Source organism: Thalassophryne amazonica, chromosome 1 (genome assembly GCF_902500255.1).
Source record: "Thalassophryne amazonica chromosome 1, fThaAma1.1, whole genome shotgun sequence".
NCBI classification, from domain to species: Eukaryota; Metazoa; Chordata; class Actinopteri; order Batrachoidiformes; family Batrachoididae; genus Thalassophryne; species Thalassophryne amazonica.
The window spans coordinates 8200675-8213610 of record NC_047103.1 but is presented as its reverse complement, the minus strand read 5'-3'; the positions used below and the strand labels follow the sequence as shown (position 1 = coordinate 8213610).

General features: G+C 47.3%; 1 protein-coding gene across 3 annotated transcripts in view; it reads left to right on the top strand.

Moving 5' to 3' along the window:
* sema5a (sema domain, seven thrombospondin repeats (type 1 and type 1-like), transmembrane domain (TM) and short cytoplasmic domain, (semaphorin) 5A) overlaps positions 1 to 12936 on the top strand; it is a 447076-nt gene that overhangs the window by 410095 nt on the left and 24045 nt on the right. For all 3 annotated transcript variants that reach the window (XR_004557944.1, XR_004557932.1, XM_034159873.1), the window contains exons 18-19: positions 11350 to 11520; positions 12630 to 12785. Coding sequence is in view for 1 of the 3 variants with exons in the window: in XM_034159873.1 (XP_034015764.1) it covers positions 11350 to 11520; positions 12630 to 12785 (327 nt within the window). In the remaining 2 variants the exon portion in view is untranslated. The remainder of the gene's footprint in view (positions 1 to 11349; positions 11521 to 12629; positions 12786 to 12936) is intronic.

Here is a 12936-nt window from a genome sequence, read left to right as displayed (position 1 = left end):
ATTCTTTCAAAATTCACTTAAGATTTCTTGAAATAAATTTATGAGCAATAGGGAGTGTTGCATCTTTTCCTTAAAAATGTTATAGTGAGTCAAAAAAAAAAATGTTTTATCTGAGATATGACTCGAAACAAGATGTTTAGACAACAAGATAATCCAGATGTGTTATTACTGGGATGGTAGAAAGTGGTTAGTGCACTTGGTTTCAGTGTGAAAGGTTCCTACTTCAAATCCCACCCATGCCACATTTCGTGTGCGACCCCGAGTGCAAACTAGGGAGTAGCTAAACAGATTTACTGTACTGTTACTGTATTTTCCGGAGTATAAGTGGATCTTTTTTCTGGGTATGGAACTCACTTTGTAACACAGTGTTTCCCTGGTGGTGAGCTTAACAATGAACAGGAACTTGTGTGCTGTGGTGTAGCACATGTGCACACTACAGCATGTGCTGTTACTTAACATAAGGACTTTTAAATTCCAAAGATAAGCAAGATGGACAAATGTGATGGACAACATATTGGAGGTTATTTGATGGTGTTTGGACAAAATAAATTGTCAGATGGACAAGATTACTGGCAGACAGCAACATGGAGAAGTGAACAGAGGATTTATGCAGGCAGCCCTCAGCTTGTGGTTTGAACCATAAGGACTGTTAAATTCCAATACTAGACAAGATGTGTACCAATAAATGTGCAATGGTTAACATATTGGATGTTATTTGACACAATCTGGACAAACAAAATCATCAAATGAACACAGATTGCTAGCTCGCAGCATTGGAAATGTCACAATAAACATGAGTCCATTTGATTTTTTTTTTTTTTAATCAGGTCTTTCATTTGGGATTTTTGTGCATGGTTGTAGTACATTTTTATTATTGCTGTTTATTTTATATTATTACTGGAGTTTATTATATTTAGAGCTTTGATTCTTGGAAAAGCCCTATATCAATAGTTATTATTATTATTATTGTCATTAATATGTGATTTTTTTTTTATTTTGTATATAAGTTGCACCTCAATATAAGTTGCATGAAAAAATGATTTAGACCCCAGAAAATACGATAAGTGATTTTGTCTTGTATTAAATGTAGATTACATATAGTGACATGCATCTGTTGTGAAAAGTGTGATGACACGGACCCACAACAGGGGGCGTAAATGAATGGTCAATGGAAATACGAAGTAACAATTTAATGTTGCGAAATGTGCACAACGGATACAGATACAATTCAATACTACGGTCAATTATAAAGTTGGTGTCGTGTGGGCAGGCTCGAGGATAGGAGACGCCCGTCCAGAGAAGAGTCGGGACCCACACGATTTCCACCACCAACGTATCTGGAACACCCCGGAGCCGCCAAGTCCTGAGTCCCCAGGTGGCCACCGTCTCCAGCTGTCAGATCGGGTACTGCTGGCAGGAAACAGAAACAGTAAAGACTGGGTGTGTGTGCACACACCCAGTAAAACAGTCAGCAGATTATTCCTGGCGGAGGGAGAAAACACCACCTCCTTATCTCACTACTTCCTCCGGTTATCCATGCAGACTCCACTTAACAAGTGTAAGAGTGAAGAGTGAGAAGTGAAGAGTGAGAACGCCAACTCTTACCACTCCCTCCAACTCGGCAGTCAGTGGAGAAGCTGCAAACTCAAAAGGTACAATAGCTACCAGCTCAGATGTGAAAGACGTCACAACTTAACTTAGCTGAGTCAATAATTACGGCTGAGTGTCTACCTGAATGGTTTAGACGATTTCTCTGCAGAGATGTGGTGTCTTCTCCCGGCCTTTATGGGTAAGGTGTGATGAAGGTGATGAGTGACAGCTGTCAATTCCAGTTCCTGACGGCGACTGCGCCCTCTGGTGCCTGAAGCCCGCCTTCAGGCAGGGCGCTCTCTGGCGTTGGGCCAGCAGTACCTCCTCTTCGGGCTGCCCACGCAACAGGACCCCCCCTCAACGGGCACCTCCTGGCGCCCGACCCGGCTTGTCGGGGTGACGGTTGTAGAAGTCGGCCAGGAGGGCCGGGTCCAGGATGAAGCTCCGCTTTATCCAGGAGCGTTCCTCGGGTCCGTACCCCTCCCAGTCCACCAGATATTGGAATCTCCGGCCCCATCGACGAACGTCCAGGAGCCTGCGGACGGTTCACGCAGGCTCTCCATCGATGATACGGGCAGGAGGCGGCGCTGGTCTGGGAGTGCAGAGGGTGGAGGAGTGACAAGGCTTTATCCGGGACACGTGGAAGACTGGATGTATCATAGTTCCTGAGGCTGCCAGCTTCACTGCGGCTGGACTGAGGACTTTGGTGATTGTGAACGGTCTAATGTATCTGTCCTTCAGTTTTTGTGACTCGACCTGCAGAGGGATGTCCTTGGTTGACAGCCATATCTCCTGCCCGGGCTGGTATGCAGGAGCCAGGGTACGCCGGTAGTCTGCATGGTCCTTAGCCCTCGTCCGGGCCTTCAGCAGGGCAGAGTGGGCTGTGCACCACACCCGACGGCACCTCCTGAGGTGGGCCTGGACCGAGGGGACCTCAACCTCTCCCTCTATGGCTGGGAACAATGGGGGCTGATACCCCAAACATGCCTCAAAGGGGGAGAGGCAGGTAGCCGAGGAGATCTGACTATTATGGGCGTACTCGATCCAGGCCAGATGTTGACTCCAAGCTGTCGGGTGCGCGGCAGTTACACACCGCAGGGCCTGCTCCAGATCTTGATTTGCCCGCTCTGCCTGTCCATTTGTCTGAGGGTGGTACCCGGACGAGAGGCTCACGGTGGCCCCCAGTTCCCTACAGAAATTCCTCCAGACTTGCGAGGAGAACTGGGGACCACGATCCGAGACTATGTTCGTGGGGATACCATGCAGATGCACGACGTGGTGGACCAGGAGGTCTGCAGTCTCCTGGGCCATCGGGAGCTTCGGGAGGGCCACGAAGTGGGCCGCCTTGGAGAACCGATCCACTATCATCAGGATGGTTGTCATTCCCTGGGACGCAGGGAGACCCGTGACGAAGTCCAGGCCTATGTGGGACCAGGGGCGATGAGGCATTGGCAGCGGCTGGAGGAGTCCTTGGGCCTTTCTATGTTCAGCCTTGCCCCTGGCGCAGGTGGTGCAGGCCTGGACGTACTCCCGGACGTCGGTTTCCAGTGATGCCCACCAGAAGCGCTGCCGGACCACTGCCACGGTTCTTCGCACCCCTGGGTGGCAGGAGAGCTTGGAACCGTGACAGAAGTCCAAAACCGCAGCCCTGGCCTCTGGTGGGACATATAGCCTGCTTTTAGGTCCATTTCCCTGTGGTCCGGGTGTCGTGTCAGGGCCTCCCGGACGGTCTTCCCCACGTCCCAGGTGAGGGTTGCAATGACAGTGGACTCTGGGATGATGGTGTCTGGTGGATCCGACAGCTCTGGCTTGACCTCCTCTTCATGCACCCGGGACAGTGCATCGGACCGGTGGTTCTTGGTCCCGGGGCGATACGTGATCTGGAAGTCAAACCGACCGAAGAACAGTGACCAACGGCCTTGCCTGGGGTTCAGACGCTTAGCGGTCTGGATGTATTCCAGGTTCCGATGGTCCGGGAAAACCGTGAAGGGGACCATGGCTCCCTCCAGAAGGTGTCTCCACTCTTCAAGAGCCTCTTTCACTGCCAGAAGTTCCCAATTGCCAATGTCATAGTTCCTTTCAGCCGGGGACAACCTGCGGGAATAGTAGGCACAAGGATGGAGAACCTTAGCGGACTCCCCACTCTGGGACAGCACGGCTCCTATCCCTGAGTCAGAGGCATCCACTTCGACTATAAACTGGCAATCAGGGTCAGGCTGCACCAGAACTGGTGCAGTCAAGAACCGACATTTTAACTCCTTAAACGCGGCTTTGCACCGATCCGACCAGGTGAAAGGGACTTTAGTGGAGGTCAGGGCTGTCAGGGGGCTAACAACCTAACTGTAGCCCTTAATGAACCTCCAATAGAAATTTGCAAAACCAAGGAACTGTTGCAGTTTCCTATGGCTTGTTGGTTGGGGCCAATCTCTCACCGCCGCAACCTTGGCCATATCAGGGGCGACGGAGTTGGAGGAGATAATGAACCCCAGGAAGGACAAAGAAGTGCGGTGGAATTCACACTTCTCGCCCTTCACGAACAGCCGGTTCTCCAACAACCGCTGCAGGACCTGACGTACATGCTTAATATGGGTCTCAGGATCCGGGGAGAAGATGAGAATATCGTCAAGATATACGAAGACGAACCGATGCAGGAAGTCCCGCAAGACGTCATTAACCAAAGCTTGGAACGTCGCAGGCGCATTGGTGAGGCTGAACGGCATGACCAGGTACTCAAAATGACCTAAGGGGGTGTTAAATGCCGTCTTCCACTCGTTTCCCTTCCGGATCCGAACCAGGTGATACGCATTTCTAAGATCCAACTTTGTGAAGATTTGGGCTCCATGCAGGGGCGTGAACACTGAATCCAGCAGAGGTAACGGGTATCGGTTGCGAACCGTGATCTCGTTCAGCCCTCTGTAATCAATGCATGGATGGAGTCCGCCGTCCTTCTTGCCCACAAAAAAGAAACCAGCCCCCATCGGGGATGTGGAATTCCGGATCAACCCGGCAGCTAGGGAGTCCCGGATGTAGGTCTCCATTGATTCGCGTTCCGGACATGAGAGGTTGTACAACTTGCTGGACGGGTACTCAGCGCCCTGTACCAAATCAATGGCACAATCGTACGGACGGTGCGGGGGCAGCGTGAGCGCCAGATCCTTGCTGAAGACGTCAGCAAGATCATGGTACTCAGCTGGCACTGCCGCGAGATTGGGGGGGACTTGAACCTCCTCCTTAGCTATTACACTGGGTGGAACTGAGGATCCTAAACACTCCCGGTGGCATGTTTCGCTCCACTGTGTTACAACCCCAGACAGCCAATCAATCTGGGGATTGTGCTTTAACATCCATGGATAACCCAGAATCACCCGGGAGATAGACGGTGTTACAAAAAACACAATCTCCTCCCTGTGATTCCCAGACACGACCATTGTCACTGGCTGTGTCTGGTGTGGGATTAATGGGAGAAGGGTGCCATCTAGTGCCCGTACTGACAAAGGTGACGGTAAGGCCACTAGAGGGAGCCCAACCTCCCTTGCCCATCTGCTATCCAGCAGATTCCCCTCCGACCCCGTGTCCACCAGTGCTGGAGCGTGAAAGGTGAGATCCCCACTCAGGATTGTCACTGGGATGCATGCGGATTTTCGGGATTTACCCTCGTGATTGTTATGGCCCACCCTTAGCCCAGTCTCTAAGGGTGGGCATTGTAGTTTAACCGCTTGGGGCAATTCTTCTGTATGTGCTCACTCGAGCCACAGAAAAAGCATTCCCCGCGGGCCAGCCTCCGTTGTCTATTCTCTGATTTTACTTTAGCTCTGCTCGTGTCCATAGCTTCATCAGCAGGGGGAGCTGTTGCCACACGGAGCTCTCTGGCAGTGGAGCGGGGGGACGGCGACACCCTTTCGGACCCGGAAGAGAGAGGGATGACTCGTGCCCGGCCACGCCCTTCGCCTCGCTCCCGACGGCGTTCCTCCAATCGGTTGTCTAACCGTATAACCAGATCAACAAGCCCATCGAAATCCCGCGGTTCATCCTTCGCCAGCAGATGCTCCTTCAGGACCGGAGACAGTCCATTTACGAAGGCGGTGCGGAGTGCAACACTATTCCAGCCGGACCTCGCAGCCACGATGTGGAAGTCGACTGCATATTCGGCTGCACTCCGACACCCCTGTCTCATTGACAGCAGCACATTCGAAGCTGTCTCACCTCTATTGGGGTGATCAAACACTTGTTTGAATTCCCGCACAAACCCAGTATATGTTGTTAGGAGCCGTGAATTCTGCTCCCAGAGCACCGTAGCCCAGGCGCGTGCCTCTCCTCAAAGCAGGTTTATCACATAAGCCACCCTGCTGGCATCAGACGCGTACATAACAGGACGCTGTGAAAACACAAGCGAACACTGCATTAAAAAGTCCGCGCACGTCTTGACACAACCTCCGTACGGCTCCGGGGGGCTTATGTATGCTTCAGGGGATGGGGGGATTCATTGAACAACCACTGGAATATCTGTATCTGGCACTCGGGCAGCAGGAGGAGGTGCCGCAGCATCGCCCTGCGTGTGCGCTTCCACCTGTGCGGCGAGAGCCTCCATCCTCCGATTGAGTTCTGCTCGGTTACCAAGTCCAACCGAGCAGTGAAGGCGGTTAAGATTTGCTGTAGCTCACCTAATACGCCTCCTGCTGGCCCCTGTGCACCTTGTGTTTCCATTGGTGGTTTACCTGATGGTTGACGCCCCTCTGGATCCATGACGTTGGCCGAGAAATCCTGTTGTGAAAAGTGTGATGACACGGACCCACAACAGGGGGCGTAAATGAATGGTCAATGGAAATACGAAGTAACAATTTAATGTTGTGAAATGTGCACAACGGATACAGATACAATTCAATACTACGGTCAATTATAAAGTTGGTGTCGTGTGGGCAGGCTTGAGGATAGGAGACGCCCGTCCAGAGAAGAGTCAGGACCCACACGATTTCCACCTCCAACGAATCTGGAACACACAGGAGCCGCCAAGTCCTGAGTCCCCAGGTGGCCACCGTCTCCAGCTGTCAGATCGGGTACTGCTGGCAGGAAACAGAAACAGTCAAGAGTGGGTGTGTGTGCACACACCCAGTAAAACAGTCAGCAGATTATTCCTGGTGGAGGGAGAAAACACCACCTCCTTATCTCACTACTTCCTCCGGTTATCCGTGCAGACTCCACTTAACAAGTGTAAGAGTGAAGAGTGAAGAACGCCAACTCTTACCAACTCGGCAGTCAGTGGAGAAGCTGCAAACTCAAAAGGTACAATAGCTACCAGCTCAGATGTGAAAGACGTCACAACTTAACTTAGCTGAGTCAATAATTACGGCTGAGTGTCTACCTGAATGGTTTAGACGATTTCTCTGCAGAGATGTGGTGTCTTCTCCCGGCCTTTATGGGTGAGGTGTGATGAAGGTGATGAGTGACAGCTGTCAATTCCAGTTCCTGGCGGCGACTGCGCCCTCTGGTGCCTGAAGCCTGCCTTCAGGCAGGGCGCCCTCTGGCGTTGGGCCAGCAGTACCTCCTCTTCAGCCGGCCCACACAACAACATCTTTGCAAAAATTACTGTTTTTGCGGTACAAATAATTTATTTCAGTCATAAACTGACATATCTTGAATGTTTGAAAATTGAAAAAAAAAGTTTCCTGTATTTCCAGGCAAGTACAAACCTTTCCCGATGTTTAGTAATAACTGGCTCAGTATCTCAGTATATGTACAGTGAGGAAAATAAGTATTTGAACACCCTGCGATTTTGCAAGTTCTCCCACTTAGAAATCATGGAGGGGTCTGAAATTTTCATCTTAGGTGCATGTCCACTGTGAGAGACATAATCTAAAAAAAAAAATCCAGAAATCACAGTGTATGATTTTTTTAATAATTTATTTGTATGTTACTGCTGCAAATAAGTATTTGAACACCTGTGAAAATCAATGTTAATATTTGGTACAGTAGCCTTTGTTTGCAATTACAGAGGTCAAACGTTTCCTGTAGTTTTTCACCAGGTTTGCACACACTGCAGCAGAGATTTTGGTCCACTCCTCCATACAGATCTTCTCCAAATCTTTCAGGTTTGGAGTTTCAGCTCCCTCCAAAGATTTTCTATTGAGTTCAGGTCTGGAGACTGGCCAGGCCACTCCAGGACCTTGAAATGCTTCTTACAGAGCCCCTCCTTAGTTGCCCTGGCTGTGTGTTTGGGGTCATTGTCATGCTGGAAGACTCAGCCATGACTCATCTTCAATGCTCTTACTGAGGGAAGGAGGTTGTTTGCCAAAATCTCGCAATACATGACCCCATCCATCCTCCCTTCAATGCAGTTGTCCTGTCCCCTTTGCAGAAGAGCACCCCCAGAGTATGATGTTTCCACCCCCATGCTTCACAGTTGGGATGGTTTTCTTGGGGTTGTTCTCATCCTCTAAACATGATAAGTGGAGTTGATTCCAAAAAGCTCTATTCTGGTCTCATCTGACCACATGACCTTCTCCCATGCTTCCTCTGGATCATCCAGATGGTCACTGGTGAACTTCAAACAGGTCTGGACATGTGCTGGCTTGAGCAGGGGGACCCTGCTGCCCTGCAGGATTTTAAACCATGTAATCTTTGTGACTGTGGTCCCAGCTCTCTTCAGGTCATTGACCAGGTCCTCCTGTGTAGTTCTGAGCTTTCTCAGAATCATCCTTACCCCACAAAGTGAGATCTTGCATGAATCCAGACCGAGGGAGATTGACAGTCATCTTGTGTTTCTTCCACTTTCTAATAAATAATCATAACAGTTGTTGTCTTCTACCAAGCTGCTTGCCTGTTGTCCTGTAGTCCATCCCAGCCTTGTGCAGGTCTACAGTTTTGTCCCTGGTGTCCTTAGACAGCTCTTTGGTCTTGGCTGTGATGGACAGGTTGGAGTGTGATAGATTGAGTGTGTGAACAGGTGTCTTTTATACAGGTAACAAGTTCAAACAGGTGCAGTTAATATAGGTAAAGAGTGCAGAATAAGAGGGCTGTGAGAGCCAGAATTCTTGCTGGTTGGTAGGTGTTCAAATACTTATTTGTAGCCGTAACATACAAATAAATTATAAAAAAAAAATCATACATTGTGATTTCCGGATTTTTTTTTTTTTTTTTTTTTTTTTTTTTTTTTTTTTTTAGATTATGTCTCTCACAGTGGACATGTAGCTAAGAAGAAAATTTCAGACCCCTCCATGATTTCTAATTGGGAGAACTTGCAAAATCACAGGGTGTTCAAATACTTATTTTCATCACTGTATATATAAAATTGTCATCATGCCAATAAACTAACATATAATTGTGGTGGGTGCGAGCGTAAGCTTCTTGGTGGTGGTAATAAATGTAATATGCCTATGTTGAGGTGATGATAATAACACCGCCGCATGCAGGTGAACACCTGAGCGCTGCTGTCCCCCAAAGGAACTGACTTTTCCTCACCAGAGCACCAATGAATACTAATGCAAACTCAATTAGCACCTCGCCAAAAGTGAGATATTCCTTCTGTCACGCTAGCAGGCCAGATGTAGTCCTGCCGCTGTTAATCCGGCTCATTCTCAGTCTGAGCTATGAGAAGAAGAAGAAGAAAAGGTGTTATTCCTGCCATCCGTCTACTTGGAAACAAATGAATCTGCGTTTTTCTTGCATCTGCTACGGAGATGAGATGATCCGTCATCGCCGGCCATAAATCGACTTACGTGTCACTTTGTGATCGAGAAATTACACCCAGACAACAACAAAGCATCGCCAACCTCAATTACCTGCAGAGCGCCGCCGGCCGTCATCGGGTCTTTAAAACCATCTCTCAAATGATTCCGAAAAGGAAATTTCTCTCATGGTTTATCCAGGTGATCATGAAGGAATATTGACTTCTCTTATGATTCATAGACTGAGATTATCCCCCTTTTTATTCCTGTATGTTTCTTTCTCCCAGACCTTAGTGCATCCTCCCTTTGTGTATTTATAATTCTGTGCACGCACGTGCGGCGCCACATGACGTGACGAGCAACAATGGCAATAACGACGGTTCATTTATCTTTATTAATCAGAGGTGATGTAGAATGGGGGGGATGTCGGGCGTTTGTTGTAACAGCTGTCACTTCAAAACACACGCACGCACACACACACACACATATGCAATATTCAAATGACTTCTTATTTTCTGTGTCACACATCGTTTGGATCATTTAATGATCAGATGAAATTGTCTTTTTAAATAAACTGGATGGCTCAGCTTTGGGAATTTGAATTTTTCTGCCGGAAGATGGTGAAAATTCATCAGGATCACTTTGTATTATAGAAGATAAATGATTGATGTCAACATTATTTCATGAAAATATAATTTGATATATTCTGTCTGCAGATTATAATTTGAAAAAGGGATTTATAGACATGTCTTTGGACAAAATCCATTTTCAGTGAGACCTTTACAGATTAATATGAATGTTCATGACATCATTCCAGTTCCCCCTCCCCTCACAGAAGGGGCGTGGCCAGCAGCAGCAGCTCCTTTCAATTTAAAGCAACAGGCACAGAAAGAGGTTGTCTGATAGAAAACATGATTGCAGGTTGTTTTTGTCACGTTTGTTTGTCCGTCCATCTGTGTGAAAAAAATAACTCATGGTTTGGAACGAACCTGCTGGAATGAGGATCATTCAAAGACAAATTGATTTTATTTGGAAAAGATCTGGTTCAACGTTGAGGTCATATGTCAAGGTCAAAATGTGAGCCCAATGCATATATAATACAGGAGTTACTTCAACTGTTTGTTCCGAGGAAGACGTTAATGATATGGCAGTGGTAATTATATGACACCAAAACAGATCCTTCTCATTTGATTGGTGGATTGTATGTCATGTAGCATTGATTTGTCCAATTGCTTGGGAAAAATAGTCCATTGTATGGTTTCCACCATTTTTGTGCAATTTAGCTCCATACGTTTTGCTCCATTCAACACTGATTAACACCCCTATATTTACTTAAACCTGTGTCCATGATACAGGAAGCTATCTACAACAGCACATGGACTTGGTCTATTTAGGTGTCATACAAAACAGTTAGGCTTTGCTTGAGCTGCTGCCCCCGCGACCCGACTCCGGATGATGCGGAAGAAAATGGATGGATGGACAAAACAGTTAGTGAATGTTTTCCCATCATGCAATGGAAAGAATATTTTTATGACTTGAAAGATGGATGAATGGTAAGCATTCATTATTTGTTTTACATGACGCCTACATAGATCAGGTACATCTGCTATAGATAGTATTCTGCCCTCGCTCATGTGTGTGGCGACAAACTTGGCAGCGAGACGACAGGTTTCCCAAGTAAAGCTGGATGCCTAAATTCTCTCCAAAGCTTTACTTGAGACTCACTGTAAAATTGTAAAGCAGACATACGGAATATGTCAGTTATATTTATTGCCAAAGTGCATTTATGTGACGTCATACATTAAATGCATACAAACATAATCATCTGAGCAGTGGCTCAGAGAGATTATTCTCAGTAAGGTGGTCCTCGAGCTGCTGTGAAACCACTGTTTCCAGAATCTTAGAACAAAATGATAGATTTCATATCGGCCTATAATTTAAAAACTTAGATTCCTTAAGTAATGGTTTAATCACTGCAGATTTGGAGCATTTAGGAACAGATTCCGAGGGTAGTGACAGATTAATAATTTCCAGTACTGTTTAAAATTCAAAATTTTTTTAAAAACTTTACTGTTTTCTGCTCTTCTCCTCATCTTAGTGGATGGCAGCTGGTCTTGTTGGTCATCCTGGTCCAAGTGCTCAGTGACATGTGGAGGTGGACATTACATGAGGACTCGAACCTGCAGCAACCCTCCACCAGCGTACGGTGGAGACATCTGTCTGGGCCTGCACACTGAGGAGGCGCTGTGCAACACGCAGTCTTGTCCGGGTATGAGCTCACACGCGCACACTATGATGCGTTCTACGAGAGTCTAACAGCCATCATGAGTTCCAGGGGGGGTTTTCATTGGATGTTTTGAAAGTTCAGCTGAACCTGATGAAGTTCTCCTCAAGATAGAAACAGTTCCAGGGACAAAAGATTTCATGTGTCCTGTGATTTTATTCTGTATGACTAAAATTAAACCAATAACTAAAATAAGAAAACAAAACAAACTCAACCCAGATGGTGCCAGAACATGACTAGGCTACATTGCACTGACATTTCTTAGCAATGGACATAGACTGAACAAAAATAATTTCTCCCATTTTTCATGAGCTGAACTCAAAAGATATAACATGGTTGAGAAATGAACATTCAAGTCACAGGCAACAGCTCTGGTGGACATTCCTGCAGTCAGCTTGCCAACTGCACACTCCCTCAAAACGTGCGACATCTGTGGCATTGTGCTGTGTGATAAAACTGAACATTTCAGAGTGGCCTTTTATTGTGGCCAGCCTAAGGCACACCTGTGCAATAGTCATGTTGTCTAATCAGCATCTTGATCTGCCACACCTGTGAGGTGGGATGGATTATCTCGGCAAAGGAGAAGTGATCACTAACACAGATTTAGACTGGTTTGTGAACAATATTTGAGAGAAATAGGTCGTTTGTGTATATAGAAAATGTTTTAGATTGACTTCAGCTCATAAAAAATGGGTGTTGCATTTGTATTTTTGTTCATTGTAAAAACATGAACCCAAAATAACTGAATGGGGTCCAGTCCATACTTTACTGGGCTTATTGGAACCTCGATCCTGGGTCAACTTTGTTCTCAGTTCCTGGGAATCAAGTGGACTCATAGTGGCTGCTACATACACCCATCAGAGTTCAACAATGCCGCGCGTGTGTGTGTGTGTGTGTGTGTGTGTGTTGTGTGTGTGTGTGTGTGTGTGTGTGTGTGTGTGGTGTGTGTGTATGTGTGTGTGTGTGTGTGTGTGTGTGTGTGTGTGTGTGTGTGTGTGTGTGTGTGTGTGTGTGTGTGTGTGTGTGTGTTTTTGTAAGCTGTACAAACCTGGTTATTGTGGTTCTTGTTTGATGTATGCTGTTGTTTTTTCCAGAGAGCTGGTCCAGCTGGTCGGAGTGGTCGCACTGCGACCCCAGTGGCGCTCAGCTCCGCGTGCGTCACTGTGATGTCCTGTTTCCCACCGGAAACCAGTGCTCAGGAAACAGCAGTGAGACCAGACCGTGCACTCCAGACTCCAATTTTATACCAGGTGACCACAGGATTGTCTCCTTATGAGCTCAGCCTTCTGTTCACTAATGTGGCATCTGAGACAGATAGAGTGAGGATCTGGAGTCTAAACACTGTCAAAGTCCAGGGCCCGGTTTCATAAAGTGGTCTGATCTTGTTGAGTGGACTAACGC